This window comes from Cryptosporidium hominis (assembly GCF_000006425.1).
Source record: "Cryptosporidium hominis TU502 chromosome 8 CHRO018096, whole genome shotgun sequence".
Taxonomy (NCBI): domain Eukaryota; phylum Apicomplexa; class Conoidasida; order Eucoccidiorida; family Cryptosporidiidae; genus Cryptosporidium; species Cryptosporidium hominis.
Window position 1 is genome coordinate 1 of NW_667356.1, and position 13,568 is coordinate 13,568.

Below are 13,568 nucleotides of genomic sequence, written 5' to 3' on the forward strand. Positions count from 1 at the left end.
GTGAATTCTGGAACTTGTGAATCAAAAGAGGTTATCTTAGAGGCTGTATTCGAACTGGAAGGATTGAATGAATACTCTCAAGTTGAGTTATCAAATCCAATTGTAAATATGGAATGCAAAAGAAGTCAAGGAGATCCAATGCTTGAAGGACTTGAACACATAAATCATGAACTAGAATTTATGGAAAATAGGGAAGCAGCCATGGAAACTTTGGATTTCAAGTTAGAAAGCCAAAATATAGACAATAATATATTGAAAGAAGTAGAGCTCGACGAAGTTTTGACTGAAAAAGACAAAAGTAACGAAAAACAAAATGACAATGATGAAAGAGATGTGACTTCTCCTCAATTAATAACAGAAGGAAATTGTGATGTATTTGTTGAAATAATAGCTAAAGAAGATTTGGAAAATGCTCAAACTGATAATTATTCTGGATTTGAGTCAATAGAAAACTTTGAGCTTACAAGGAAATCTTCTCAAATGTCACATAATTTGACGGGAATAATTAGTTTTGAAGAAACTAATGCCAATAATGAAACTGAAATCATAGAAAAGCAAACTGAAACCACTAACCAAGATGAAAATAATAATGGTTATCAGCCAGACACTGAACAGATAGAAATTAATGTTGATATTGAAGAATTAAAGCAAAACAGCCGAGAAAAGTTGAGTAAACTTGATAATGAAAAAGATATTTTTGAGCTCGTAAAAAATATCAAAAACAGTAAAAATGATAAATGCTCTCCTTTCTACGAAAAATCTGAAACCTACAATAGCAATAAGTCTATCAGATCTTCACCATATGAATCTCTCCAAGGAATAAAGAAAAAAAGTTTTGGAGTATTTGATAAACTAATTAGTTTAGCGCAAAATCGGAGCATTGCAAGACCTATTTCTAAAGATCTATCGAGGGAAAGCATTCGAGCAATTGAAATAATTAAAAAATCTAGAAAACTTAAATAGAAACGTTCCCTCCTCCCCCCTTAACCGAATTTAAAATCTGCATCTTTTGCAATAAATATAATTATATACAAAATGCGGGAATGTGGCGCCTAAATGCATCAGAAGATTAATTAATTTCGAAGCTTAAAGGAAATTTTTTTACAAAACGTTGCTTTAAAGAAAGAGAAGAAGAAAGATTTTGAATTTATCCTGGCTCGGATATGAATAGTAATAATAACATTTACTTTCTATCTGAGTAGCCTTAGTGACATGGTAAACTTGAATTAAATGATAATTAATTTTTCCAGCAAATTATCCCAATATGACAGGTGCTGACGAGTTTATGTATGGAGATAATACATGTAGGTTCTCAAAAACTCCTCAGAATATCCTAATAATTAAGAGACCAAAATCTCCAAACTCAACAATATTAGCAGTGGAACTGTCAGTATCTTTAACTAAAGTGTATGATGCTGTTGTATATTGCGAAGATGAAGCTATAAGTGACATGAAAGCTATAAATCCTGAGCTAGAACTAAATTCAATATCCCAAACTAAAGTTGATTTGGGTGAGATGATTGATCTTGCAATTTCACTAGGTGGGGATGGAACATTGCTTTGGTTATCACACTTATTTCAAACATCAGTTCCTCCTGTAATAAGCATTGCAATGGGATCTCTTGGTTATATGTCCTTATTCCACTACTCCAAGGCTAATGAAATTATTGATAGAATTATGAGGAAACAGACTTTTGCAGTTTCCTTAAGATCAAGGCTAACTCTTTATATTCCTCAAGAAAATGGAGATACACTACAAACTTCTTGTTTAAATGAGTGTGTGTTTGAAAGAGGAAGCAGACATTGTCTTGCCTCTATTGATGTTTATTGTTCTGGAAGCTACTTTACAAGAGTATTTGCTGATGGCTTAATTCTAGCAACACCCTCTGGATCTACTGCATATTCAATGTCAGCAGGTGGAAGTATTGTGCATCCCAAAGTTTCTGGAATACTCTTCACTCCTATTTGCCCCCATACATTATCTTTTAGACCAGTAATACTACCAGGTTCAACAGAACTTTTGATTCATGTTCCAGAATCATCCAGAGATGGCGTCCAGGTCGCTTTGGATGGAAGAAGAGTTGCAGAACTTAGGATTGGTCAGTTTGCTGCAGTTACAATGTGTTCATACCCTCTTCCTTTGGTAATTTGTCCGCAAGTTTTTGATTATAGAGAAAGCTTAAGTCCAGGATTGGAATTAAGAAGTAAAAGAATAATTGACTCCACCTACACTTATCAAGATATTCTTCAAAGTATACGGGAAGCAAAAACTATGAACTCTTTGGGAACTGATGAGCATTGTATTTATTCAAATGATAGTCAAATTTTTGTATGTCCATGCTGTAGAAAACCAGATAGTTGTTTTTGTGGGATTGAAAAAGATTTTAATATTAGTCAAGAAAATGATTTTAAAGAAAAAAGACTTTTATACAAAGAGGACTATTGGTTGGATTGTTTAAATAATTATTTGGACTGGAATTCTCAGAGAGCTGCTCAAATTCCTATAGACTTACAGGAAACTGTTTCTGGTACCAAATACTCAGAGTTTCAGTCAAACCTAAGTAAAAAAAGCAATGGATATAGTCCTAGAAGCCTTACTAATACAGATAGAAAGATTGCGCCTCCTGAGACTTTAAAGTTTCTTGAGAAAGTAAGAGTAATTTGGAAGCATGATAATGAATTTAAGCACGAATGTCTTCCTGACTTTAATAATTCAGTGACATGCTTAAACTCAAAAATCAGGTATCCGTCACCTCTTACAGCAAAAACTCCAGATAACTTATTATGTTCAACTACTTGTAGAAACAAGATGGAAAATTCAATCTCCATGCAAATAAATGCAACAGATTTTGATTCGTGTAATTGGAGTCAAAAGAGTAATAATACGGATTCTACAGCCAAGTCTAATAAAAGTAAAACTCCCTTCTTTACTCCTGTAAAAATTCCAGGCGTAATAATCTTAGATCGTAAACTATAACTATCGATTTAACTCGAATTAGTACTTTAGAAAGATTTTAATTTAATATTTTCTTTAACAACTAATAATTACTAGCTCTATATCAAAGAAATTGGCTTCTTTTTAATTATCCATCTCCTCACTAATTGATTTCAGGATTCAAAAATCTCTGAATGTTTTATATATCTTTTCCTAATATAACTATTCATGGGACTCCAACTCCCATATAGAATATTTACCGTCAAAACCATAACAAACCAAAGTTGATGGGTTTGGAACTAAAACCTTCATTATCGGTCTCTTATGCACTGAATTCTGAGTATAATGTTTTATTGGGTCAAAATTCAATTGCCATACTGGGTCTAAATAATTTGGCAGTATGGCGCCATTTAGCGTGGTTGCATGTGTCCACATGCAACCATTTGTTTGCATGAATAACACCGGTATGCAGTCATGTCCGACGGCGGCCAACAGATTTTCATGCACAAATTTTAAATTAATTAGGGGCAATCCATTCCATTTAAGGGAAGAGTTTAGGAATTCTAATTTTTTACTAATTTGAGTAAAGTAAAGAAATGAATCCTTATCGGTGAAAGCTATTTGGTTTCCCTTAGGACTGAAATCGCAAGCCATTATGGCGTTTTGACTATTAATTGATGAAAGGGCTTGAAGAGAAAGAGTTTCTGATGAGTTTTCATCTAAATTTTCATCTTTGAAGTTAGAATCTTCAATAGAGACTCCAAGAATAATGCCCTTATTTTCAAGCCCACCGCATGCAAGGAACTTGCTGCTATTACTCCAAGCTAAGCATGTAAGAGGGAGCTCAGAAAGTCCAATTTTAAGTTGGTCAAATACATACAAATCTCTCAGTTTAGCTTCAGAGAAAGAAGTTTTCTCGTTTTCCAAGCCTGAATTTTTTTTAGAAGTAAAGAAGAATACTTCTCCAGAAGTTGTGGATACTGCAAAACTACAGAACTCTTGAAATGGGGAGATTTTACAAAATGTCGGGTAACAATCTGATTGGATACAGTTTAATATAGAAGAAACAACCACCAGCTTTTCAGAAAAACTATCTTTTTCTGCCTCTACTTTGAGAAGCCATACGATAACGAGACGATCTTCTCCAACTGAAACTAGCTGACTATAAGAAGAATCCAACGAGTACTTTGTAGGAATTAAGGACCAGTCTATTGAAACTATTCTGTTCCTATGCTTTGATAGCTTTGCCAGAGAGTTGCTTGGATGTAATTCATCAAGCTGATGAATTTTAATATTTCTCTTTTCACATACCAATGAAATATCTAAAAAGAACAAAAAGTCAAGTCAAATCAAATCGTCAAGAGCCACTCATTCAGAGTCTAAAACTTACATTTCAAATTCGGATGAAAGCTTATCCCAGTAATGCTGGTCTCCAATTGCTTATCAATTAAAAGCTTCATTTCTCTAAATTTGTTCCTTCATTAACTCAGTCTGAAACTCAGCAAAAACCACCTTTCGATTCAGACTATACAAATTGAAAGCATCCAGTTCAGTCTATACTTACTCTGCTATTTCCCTATTCCATCCGTTAGCCAACTCTTTTCCCACTCTAACTTGTGGGATTATTTATATTATGGTACTCAACTTCGGGCGCCAAGTGTGGAGCCTGATTTGGCGGTAATACAAATCAATATTGCATGAATTTATGCACAAGAAAAGTCTCAATATAAAGAATTTGATGATTTCAAAGTTTGTATATTTTTAAAAACTTTTTTAGATCAGAAAACTTTGTTTTAAATGATTGAAAACAATGAAAGAGAGTTTCAAGAGTTTCTGGATTTTGATAACCCAGATATTGAGAAAATCATGGCTATGCTTAAAAGTATGAGAGAGGTTGAGAATGTTCCCACAAAGCACCTTTACTTATACCTATCAGAGCTATTAAAGTTAAATGGTTTGGGAGGAGAAATTCCGAGAATTGTTATATTAGGGCAACAAAGCATGGGAAAGACTACAGTAATTGATTATTTGATAGGTCATCCATTAGGATACTCAACAAACGATATTGGAACATGTTGTCCGATTGTGTTTCATATATCTCCTTCTGAAGAAAAAGATAGAGAGAGTTGTTTGTCTTCCAAATTAGTATCTGACTGTTTATTAGGGTCAGGTATTCTTAATGAGGAAGAGATCACAGAATGTTTAATTGGAGGTGAAAAAGTAACCTTCGAGACGCTTCCTGAAAAGATCTTGGAGAGGATGAAGGAAATCAAAATGCAAATAAGCTCTCAAGAGTTGAGAATAGATATCAGATCCAAAGGTGCTATAGAAATGATTATTGTAGATTTACCAGGTTTAAAAGAAGATACAAAAGAAGGGTCAAAGATAACACAAAAAATAGTTCATGAGTATGTGAAGAACCACCCAAATGACATTTATATTCTTGTCAAGAGATCAATTGATGATCCTGCTAATTGGTCTTGGAGGCAAAAATCATTTCTTCTTGAAGAATTGGGATTAGGAAAAGAACAAGCAATAGTTGTTGGAACCCGAGCTTTGGAATATCTGCAGGAAGAAGTTAAAGAAATATCCAATGGAAAGCAACTACTGGAGAGAATTAAAAAGAGAGAGCTCAGTTCTGGAGATGAGTCTGGAGCTCCACTGCCTTTGTTCATGTTGGAATTATTTAGTTTAAGTAGGGAAGAAAGAGCTATTAAAAAAATGAGTTCTAGAAAGAATGCAATGGAAAGGAGAATTTCTGCTGGTGAGAAAGCCATAAAAGAGATTATAACCCAACTTTGTGATCAAGATCATGAAACAGAAGTTAAAGAGAGGCTCCTATCTTACTTCTCAAGAGATTTGTTTGAAATGGAATTAAGATCTAAATTTGGTCGAATACTCTTAAAACAACTTAATTCTCTAGAAAAGTTGTTTAAAAATAAATCATGTTCTTCTATTTATACTTGTGAGGAATTACCAAACCACCAACTATGGAGAGAAGATATTATCTTAATTATAAGAAAATTTGCTGAAATTGTCTATGAAATAGTAACTGGTAACTTTAAAATACTAGATTTCAATGGAAGTCAGTTTTTGGATAACTTTGGTGGAAACTTATGGATGAACTTAAATGATGCCAAAGAAACCTTAAATGACGAAAACCTCATATATCGAAATCAAAATAATTCACTTAATAAGCAAAAACAAAATTATTTAATGGGATCTTTTAAGCTGAACTCCTCCTCCGAAAGTATTTATCTTAGGCAGAAAAGAAGTCCATACTTAATCGGAAAGTTTATCTCTTTAAATTTCGTTTCCGATTCTTCTAAAGAAAATAACTCTGATCTAATCAAGGTCGAATTCCAATACAAAAAGAAGGATGGACTATCTACTGGAGATCATATAAAGTATCTTAGTAAAAGTCAACTAGTACCAGTTAAGAAGGTTCAAGTATCTAAAGTTGAGCAGAATAAGTGCTACTGGCTTGTTGGATTCAAAGAAGAAAGATGGAAGAAACTAATCCCGGTTCAAGTTTTGTCTAAAACAGGAAATAAAATCTTTTTTAAACAAATAGACGATATTAAAACAATAGCAAAGAATATAAATGAAAATGAAGGCAGTAATAACAAAGAGAATACTAGATTAGGAGAGAATTCTGGATTATCCAAAGATACAAACAGGGATGTTTACTATTTGGAACTTTGTGGAGAATATGCTCTGTATATTGATTCAAACTGGGACCAAATTGATATTCTCAATCAATCTGTTGATCAAAGTTCAGATATTCTGGAGGAAAAAACTAGTTATCCAACTCAAGTTACAAATAAAAGAATTGAATTTACTCAAGATATTAATAAGTCAAATATTAATAATGACCCAATGTATGATCTACTACTACTAAATGAAATGTCATTCAGACTCATCTTTAAATGGTTTAAAGAGACCTTTAAATCCCTAAAACTAAAAAGTACTTACAATGAACAAATATTATGTCAAATGCTTAGAAGTGTTTCAAATGTAATAAGTACCTCAAATTGGGAACCAGCTGTTGTTGATGTACTACAGATGAATGTAAAAGAGTTGGTTATTCCTTTAGTTAATTTAACCTCTTTTGCTTGTTCTGAGGCTTTAAAGAGAATTATGAAAGCAGCTTTGAATGTACTAAAGAAAGAATCAGAGCAAGTAACAACTTCAAATCTTTTGTTCAAATCAACAGAATTTTCTTCAGTATTTAAAACAACAATTGATCAATTTTGTCTAGAGAAAGCAAGAATATGTTCAGAATCCATGAAAGAGTTGATTATAGAACAAGCCAGTGCAATTGTAATGGATTTGAATTATGATGATCTGTATACAGACTGGGAGAAAGTACACCAAGCTTCCAAAAGTCATTTTGAGAAACTCAAAGAGAGCCTTTCTTCTTCTTTATGTACCAAGCTATATCTTAGTTTTGTTAATGACTTCAAAGAAATAGGAATTAGGCATAAACAAAAGCTTAATATAGAGAGTTATCTCAAAGAATCCATATTAGATGGTTTATTATCAGAAGAAGAAGTCATCCAAAGATATAAACTAGACAAAGCTATCAAAGACAATGAAAAATTTAAAGAAAAACACAAAAATCTAAAAGAGAACTACTTGTTTATTCTAAAGATCATAAAGATGTTGAAATATAATATTCAAATTTGAAAGAATGTGAATCATTGCTCTGATAAATAATAGAAGACAATTGGTAGACCAAATATTATAATGCAATTAAGAAGAGTTAGAGTCATACTTCTTCTTCTTCTTATTTTTATTACCATTGGAATCCAAACTCCTTTTACAATTGGAACCTTCACAGCAATCCTTTGATTCGCTCAGAGAATAATTATCATCATATAGAACAACATTCAAGTATGATTTAGATTGGCGATGAATATTAGAAGAATGATCTTCAGTCGCTATAACATCTGTATCATCATGTGCTAAATATAAAACATGAACTATGGGAATCTATCGTGCATATGGCTTTATTGAATAATGCACTAAGTTGAGTAGAAGGTGTGGATAGCTCTGAAGAAAGCTCATCGATACTTTTTCTTTGAGATCCAAGTCCAAGCAAAACTGCTGATTGTAAGAAAGAGATAGACACATTTGAAATCCTATTTTCGAAATAAAGCTGACTTATGATTGGAACTAAGTCAGAAATAGAAGAATAATCAGCCATTTGTCTTGCATATCTTGTAAGACGAACACAATCATTATCAGTTAAAAAGCAATGTAAATTTCTTTCATTCAAAATAGGCTTCAATTGAGTGAGATCTTGATTAGAGCATGACTCAGAAGATGGAATTGTGTCTTTTTTAGAAATAAGATTCTTATAAGACATAGTAAGAGAAAGTGCAAGAGTAACAGGCATTTGCTTGAACTGAGGAGATGATACATATTGAATAGTTCTTGATGAGAAATCCTGAACAAATGAAGATAGCCAACAATCTCCAATAGATCTAAGTAAAATAGCAGAATGCTCTCCAGTTACTTCACTGACTTGTTGTCTAATATACACAGGTAAGAATCCCAATTTTGACCAGAATTTAAGAAGTTCAGAAGTAATACCAAAGGCTGTTCCAATATAGTCAATACGTTCAGTTTCTTTAAGAATATATTGGATATCTTCAATAGGTTCTAACAAGGGTGGAATTTCTTTTGACCTTTCTATTACCTCGCTTCTAAGATCCAAAGAATTATGATTATTATTTTCTCTAATAGAAGGAACAATTTCCTTTCTAATCTTTACTTGAGACTTCGGTAAATCTCCCATTTTTATATGTTCAATAGGATCAGAATATGAGCCTTGATTACTTTCACGAAGACTTTCCAGCTTGTTGATGAGTTGTTTAATGGCATAAGTACCATATCCCATTCTTTGAGCTGAAGGGTGAGTAGCTATCCTTACAATTCTAAGCCCGGTTAACTTTCCAAAATCATCTCTAGCAAGATGATTGCATAATGTCCACGGAATAAGATCTCCAGAAGGTCTTAATCCTCTAGAAAGAGAGGCTTTAATATGTTCAGACGTTATTGAACCTTCAACAGCAACTTGAATTGCAACAAGAATTGGTGGGATACTTTTGGTATTCGGGTCAAATGGAGGCAATAACACAAATATTCTATGTGTTGGAGCATCCGAAAGAAGCATCAAGTCATTTGGGGTATTTTTATAATGTGAAGAAACAAATAAGGACATTAAATTATGAAGGAATTTTTCGCTGGCTGAATGATAAGAAAATAATGCATCCCTATCAACATGATATAAGGTGCATAAAGATGGAGGTGCCAAAGTCTTGGAGAGAGATTTAGAAGGAGATTCAATATCTTTAGAAATATCTTCCCCAGAAAAGAGAGGAGGATTTGTAGAGTCCAAACATAGAAGATTGTGTAGCCAAGACTCAATGGGATCTTTTCTTCCATATCTTATAGGCTCTTCTAAATTAAGCTCAGAGAATGAATTCACAAAATAATCAGACTGATTGTCTGTGTTAGAGCTAATGGGTAAATTTCCATTATTATTTAGTGATTTCTTTTTAAGATCATTAATAAGTTTAAGAGAAAGAGCTCTACCGGTACCCTCGTATCCATTAATAGTTGATGAAAAGATGAACAAATGATTTCCAAGGAACTTTTTAACAATTGGAAGTGGTATAGCAGCAGCTTCGTCCATTACAACTATCTCAGCTTGGGAGACTAGGTGGTAATCTTCTGGTTTAATATACTGAATAGTTTGTCTATGGTCCTTAAATATATTTACTCGAATAAGCCTGGAAACTGAATGAGAGAAATCCCCTCCAACTCTGGAGTCTATTGTTTTAGATCTAACAAGTTCAAAATGTTTATGTTCAAGGTATCCAAGGCTTTGAAGCCCAATCTCAATAAATTCAAAAACTGTTAATACATTTTCAGCTGAAGGAGCTGTGATAAATATGTTACTGAATCCTTGAGAAACTGCACATGCAAGAGAAAGTCCTAATGCTGCGGACTTTCCTCTTCCTCTTCCAGCTGTTAAAGAAATGATTGCATTCATATTTTTTTGGATTATAATGTCAGCCATTTTAAGAACTGTTTGAGCCTGATCAAAAGTTATACAATTAGAAATAACTTTACCAATCTCAGTATCCCTAATATTTTCCTCCAACTGAATGTGTTCTGGAGTTTTCTTGCATAATAATGCATTACTACCTATCGATTTCAGGAATCCATTGCTTTTTTCACCAACAGAATCAATTTCTTTCTTTTTAGATGTTTTCATCTCCAAGATATGGCTAGAAATTGGAAGTACATTCAACTCATCATCAACTACAACGCAGTTATTGCAAGAAGATAAAGAAAGAATAAATCTGGGAATAAATCTTGAAATAATACTTCCTGAATACAAATCTTCATTACATTTTAACTTTCCATGAAAATCCATTGCGGTTTCATATAAATTCCTTAAAGACGACATTGTTTGAAGGGTAATACAAATCACACCTCCCCCAGAAACTGTTTCAATTGTTCTGCATAAAATATTTGGAGTAATTGCCTCAAAATCCTGAAGTATACACATTCCAAAAGTTCTACCTAAAATACTATGACTGTCTTTATAATAACAATATCTAATTTCTGCATTTGTAACAAAAAGCTCAAATGGATCCTCTAATTGTTCATCTATTTTTCCCTGCTTTGCCTTCTTATTTCTTTGCTTCTGCCTTACCTTTTTATGACTACTAAATCCCAATTCCTTCTTGTAACACCATAATACTGAAGGCTTCTTTGAATGAATATTACTTAAGATATAATATAAATTACAAATCTGGTACCTGCTGTTATCACCAACTATCATAAACATACATCTAACTCTCTTCTCCCTGCATTCTTCCAATAGCAGTTTTAATCTGCTATCCACTAACTTTTTCATCTTAAATACAACTCTTCTCCTTAACTTGCTTTATTTCATATATCTTTTAAACTATTGTTATAAACTAATTTGTTAAGAATTATTCGTCTCCACCGAGAATTTACTTTTAGAGAGATCTTATATTTCTATCTCTAATTTTTCAACAATTTCCTTTTGTTTTTTCTCCTTTACCTGGAATTGTCAATTATGGACATTAATACTTTTCGCCATGGCGCCTGGAATTTGGCGCCCTTGCTGCCTTAAAATGTATTATAGTTGTACAATTTCTTTTGTTTAATTTCTTCCTAAATTTGTAATTATTTTATCGTTCTTACTGAAAGCAGCTCCAATAATGCGACTGCATACTTTTTTCACTCTTTCTTCACTTTTTATATCTCAACTTACTTCGCCTATTCTCTCTCGAATTCTTTAACCACTACCTATATATTTAATTATTTAAATGGCTCTTATGCACCCATTAATCATTTTTCTTCTTTGTAATTTTATGTGGACTGCATGTACAAAAAAATTCAATACCGGCATGCAAATGATTTGACAAAAAAAAAAAAAGTACACGTCATTGCATGCGTTGCAAATATGAAATTAATTATAAACAATTACTAATAGAAAAATAGATAAACAGAAAAAAAAATTATAAAAGTATACTTTTTCAATAAATACGTAGAAATTGATTGGAAAATATTCAAGTAGTATTAGTAAAGAAAAGTGTTTACTAATTCTTAAGGAGTTTGGATGAATTAGAAATGAACTTATTAATATAATTAAAAATGCCATATTTCCTTTTTTGATCAGCTTGGAAATTGGAACCAATATCAATGTAACTATCAAACAAATTTGTAGAATCTGATCGATCATAATTGTAGGAAAAGAGATAAGAGCCATAAAATCCGTCCAAGATTTTGTAAAAGTTATTCCAATGGAGAATTTCTTCAAATTTAAGACGTCTATACAAGTTGATTGCGCTTGAATTATAATCAACAACATGAAGAAATAATGCGTTAACTGTTGGGCTGAATTTCTGATAATATCCTATTACAGTATTTAAAAGTTGTTTGGCAATCCCAAGAAACCTGAACTCTTCGACTACTCCCATTGTTAAAATATAAACTAGATATTTGTAAACATTCACCCCAAATGGAGATGGACTAATTTCAAAACTTTCATCTTGAATTTTCTCACGTAACTCTTGTAATAAAAATGGTTCAGGTATACTCTTAATCACATGCTTATAATCATTATCTTTAATAATTCTACAATCTTGAGAAGTTGTAACAAATCCGATAATCAACTCATCGCTTTCAAAATAACTGGATTCTAAACTCTCTCTAAGCCTCCAAACAGCTACCCAGCCGTGAGTTATTCCAGAAGCAATGCCTTCATAAAATTGTTTATCGTAAACTATTGGAAAAAGCTCCTTATGAAGCTCTTCGAGTTGAGCAACATCCTCAGGAATTACTCTTCTGAAATCAATAATTGGATTCTTTGTAGGGTTTTCATGTTTCCAACCCTGATAAACATCGTGGACTCTACTGCATTTAGCTGGATTCTTAAGTTCTGGAGGAAAGGCTGAAGATATAGTAGTCATTAATAAATATATATCTCAAATAGCCCCAACTTAACTTAAATGTAAATACAAGAACTAATGCATTTCCCCCACCTTATTGGGTTCTATATCAGCTTTCAGAAGAGCTTCCAGTTCCAAAATCTAATTCAACAAAGTCTTACCCTTTGAGAATAATTGTCAAACAAACTTCACTATCGTTATGGAGCAATAAAGAAAGTCAGAACTCTTCTTTCTCTCACGTTTAAATTACTTATTTGTTATAACAAATCAACTTTTATTGCAAGTAATAATTTTTATTTACATCATACAGAGGCAAATTAAACCCCGGGAGTTATATTCTTTTTTTTTAACCAATACCATTTGAAGTTGGCGCCAAAATATTAATTACATGCAAAGAACTTATAATAAATTTAATAGAAAAATTGAAAATGATCAATTACTTCAAAACTGAGGAACTAAATAAAACAAGTTGAGCCCATCCAGGAAGCAGACGAAATTTGTCTCTAAAAAATTGAGCACCCATTACGTATTTGTTTTTGCTAAGTGAAGTATTATTAAGAAATTTCACGTGTTTACAAATATATTTGAGGATGTGAGTATCTACAGGAACAGCAGCAGAAAAACCAAATCCAGACAAAAGAACAAAATCTGCAACTTTTTGACCGATACCATGGAACTTTTGAAGATATAATGTTGCATTCGAATAATCCAAAGACTTAATATAGTCAACAAATACCCTATCGCTTTCAAATTTTTGATTCAATTCTTTTGATATGGAGATAATACTCTTGGCACGATATCCTACTCCACACTTTTCTCTGAGCATTTCTTCTGAAGCGTTATTGAAGATCTGTAAGGATGTTGGAAATGAAAAATAATGGTAATCTATATCTAATTCACTCTCATCAGTTTCATTGCAGGAAACTATTTCAGAATCACTAATGTTACACAAAAATGTTCCAAGATTTTTTCTCATGTTTTTGACTATTGAAGTGATTCTTGATATATTATTATTTGCAGTAATAACTCCAACAAAGAGAGCTTCAATTGGATCGATATTTAAAAGTCTAATCCCTTTATGAGAAGATGATATACAAGAATCAGCCTCATTCCAGTTCATATAAGCTTCAGAA

General features: G+C 32.4%; 1 protein-coding gene across 1 annotated transcript; it reads left to right on the forward strand.

The window, feature by feature from the left end:
• The first annotated feature begins 108 nt into the window (after positions 1–108).
• On the forward strand, positions 109–963 carry Chro.80230 (hypothetical protein). The annotated part of the gene is made up of 1 exon (XM_662026.1): positions 109–963. One exon carries the CDS (start codon positions 109–111, stop codon positions 961–963), a length of 855 nt encoding a protein of 284 aa, XP_667118.1.
• Positions 964–13,568: the final 12,605 nt, after the last annotated feature.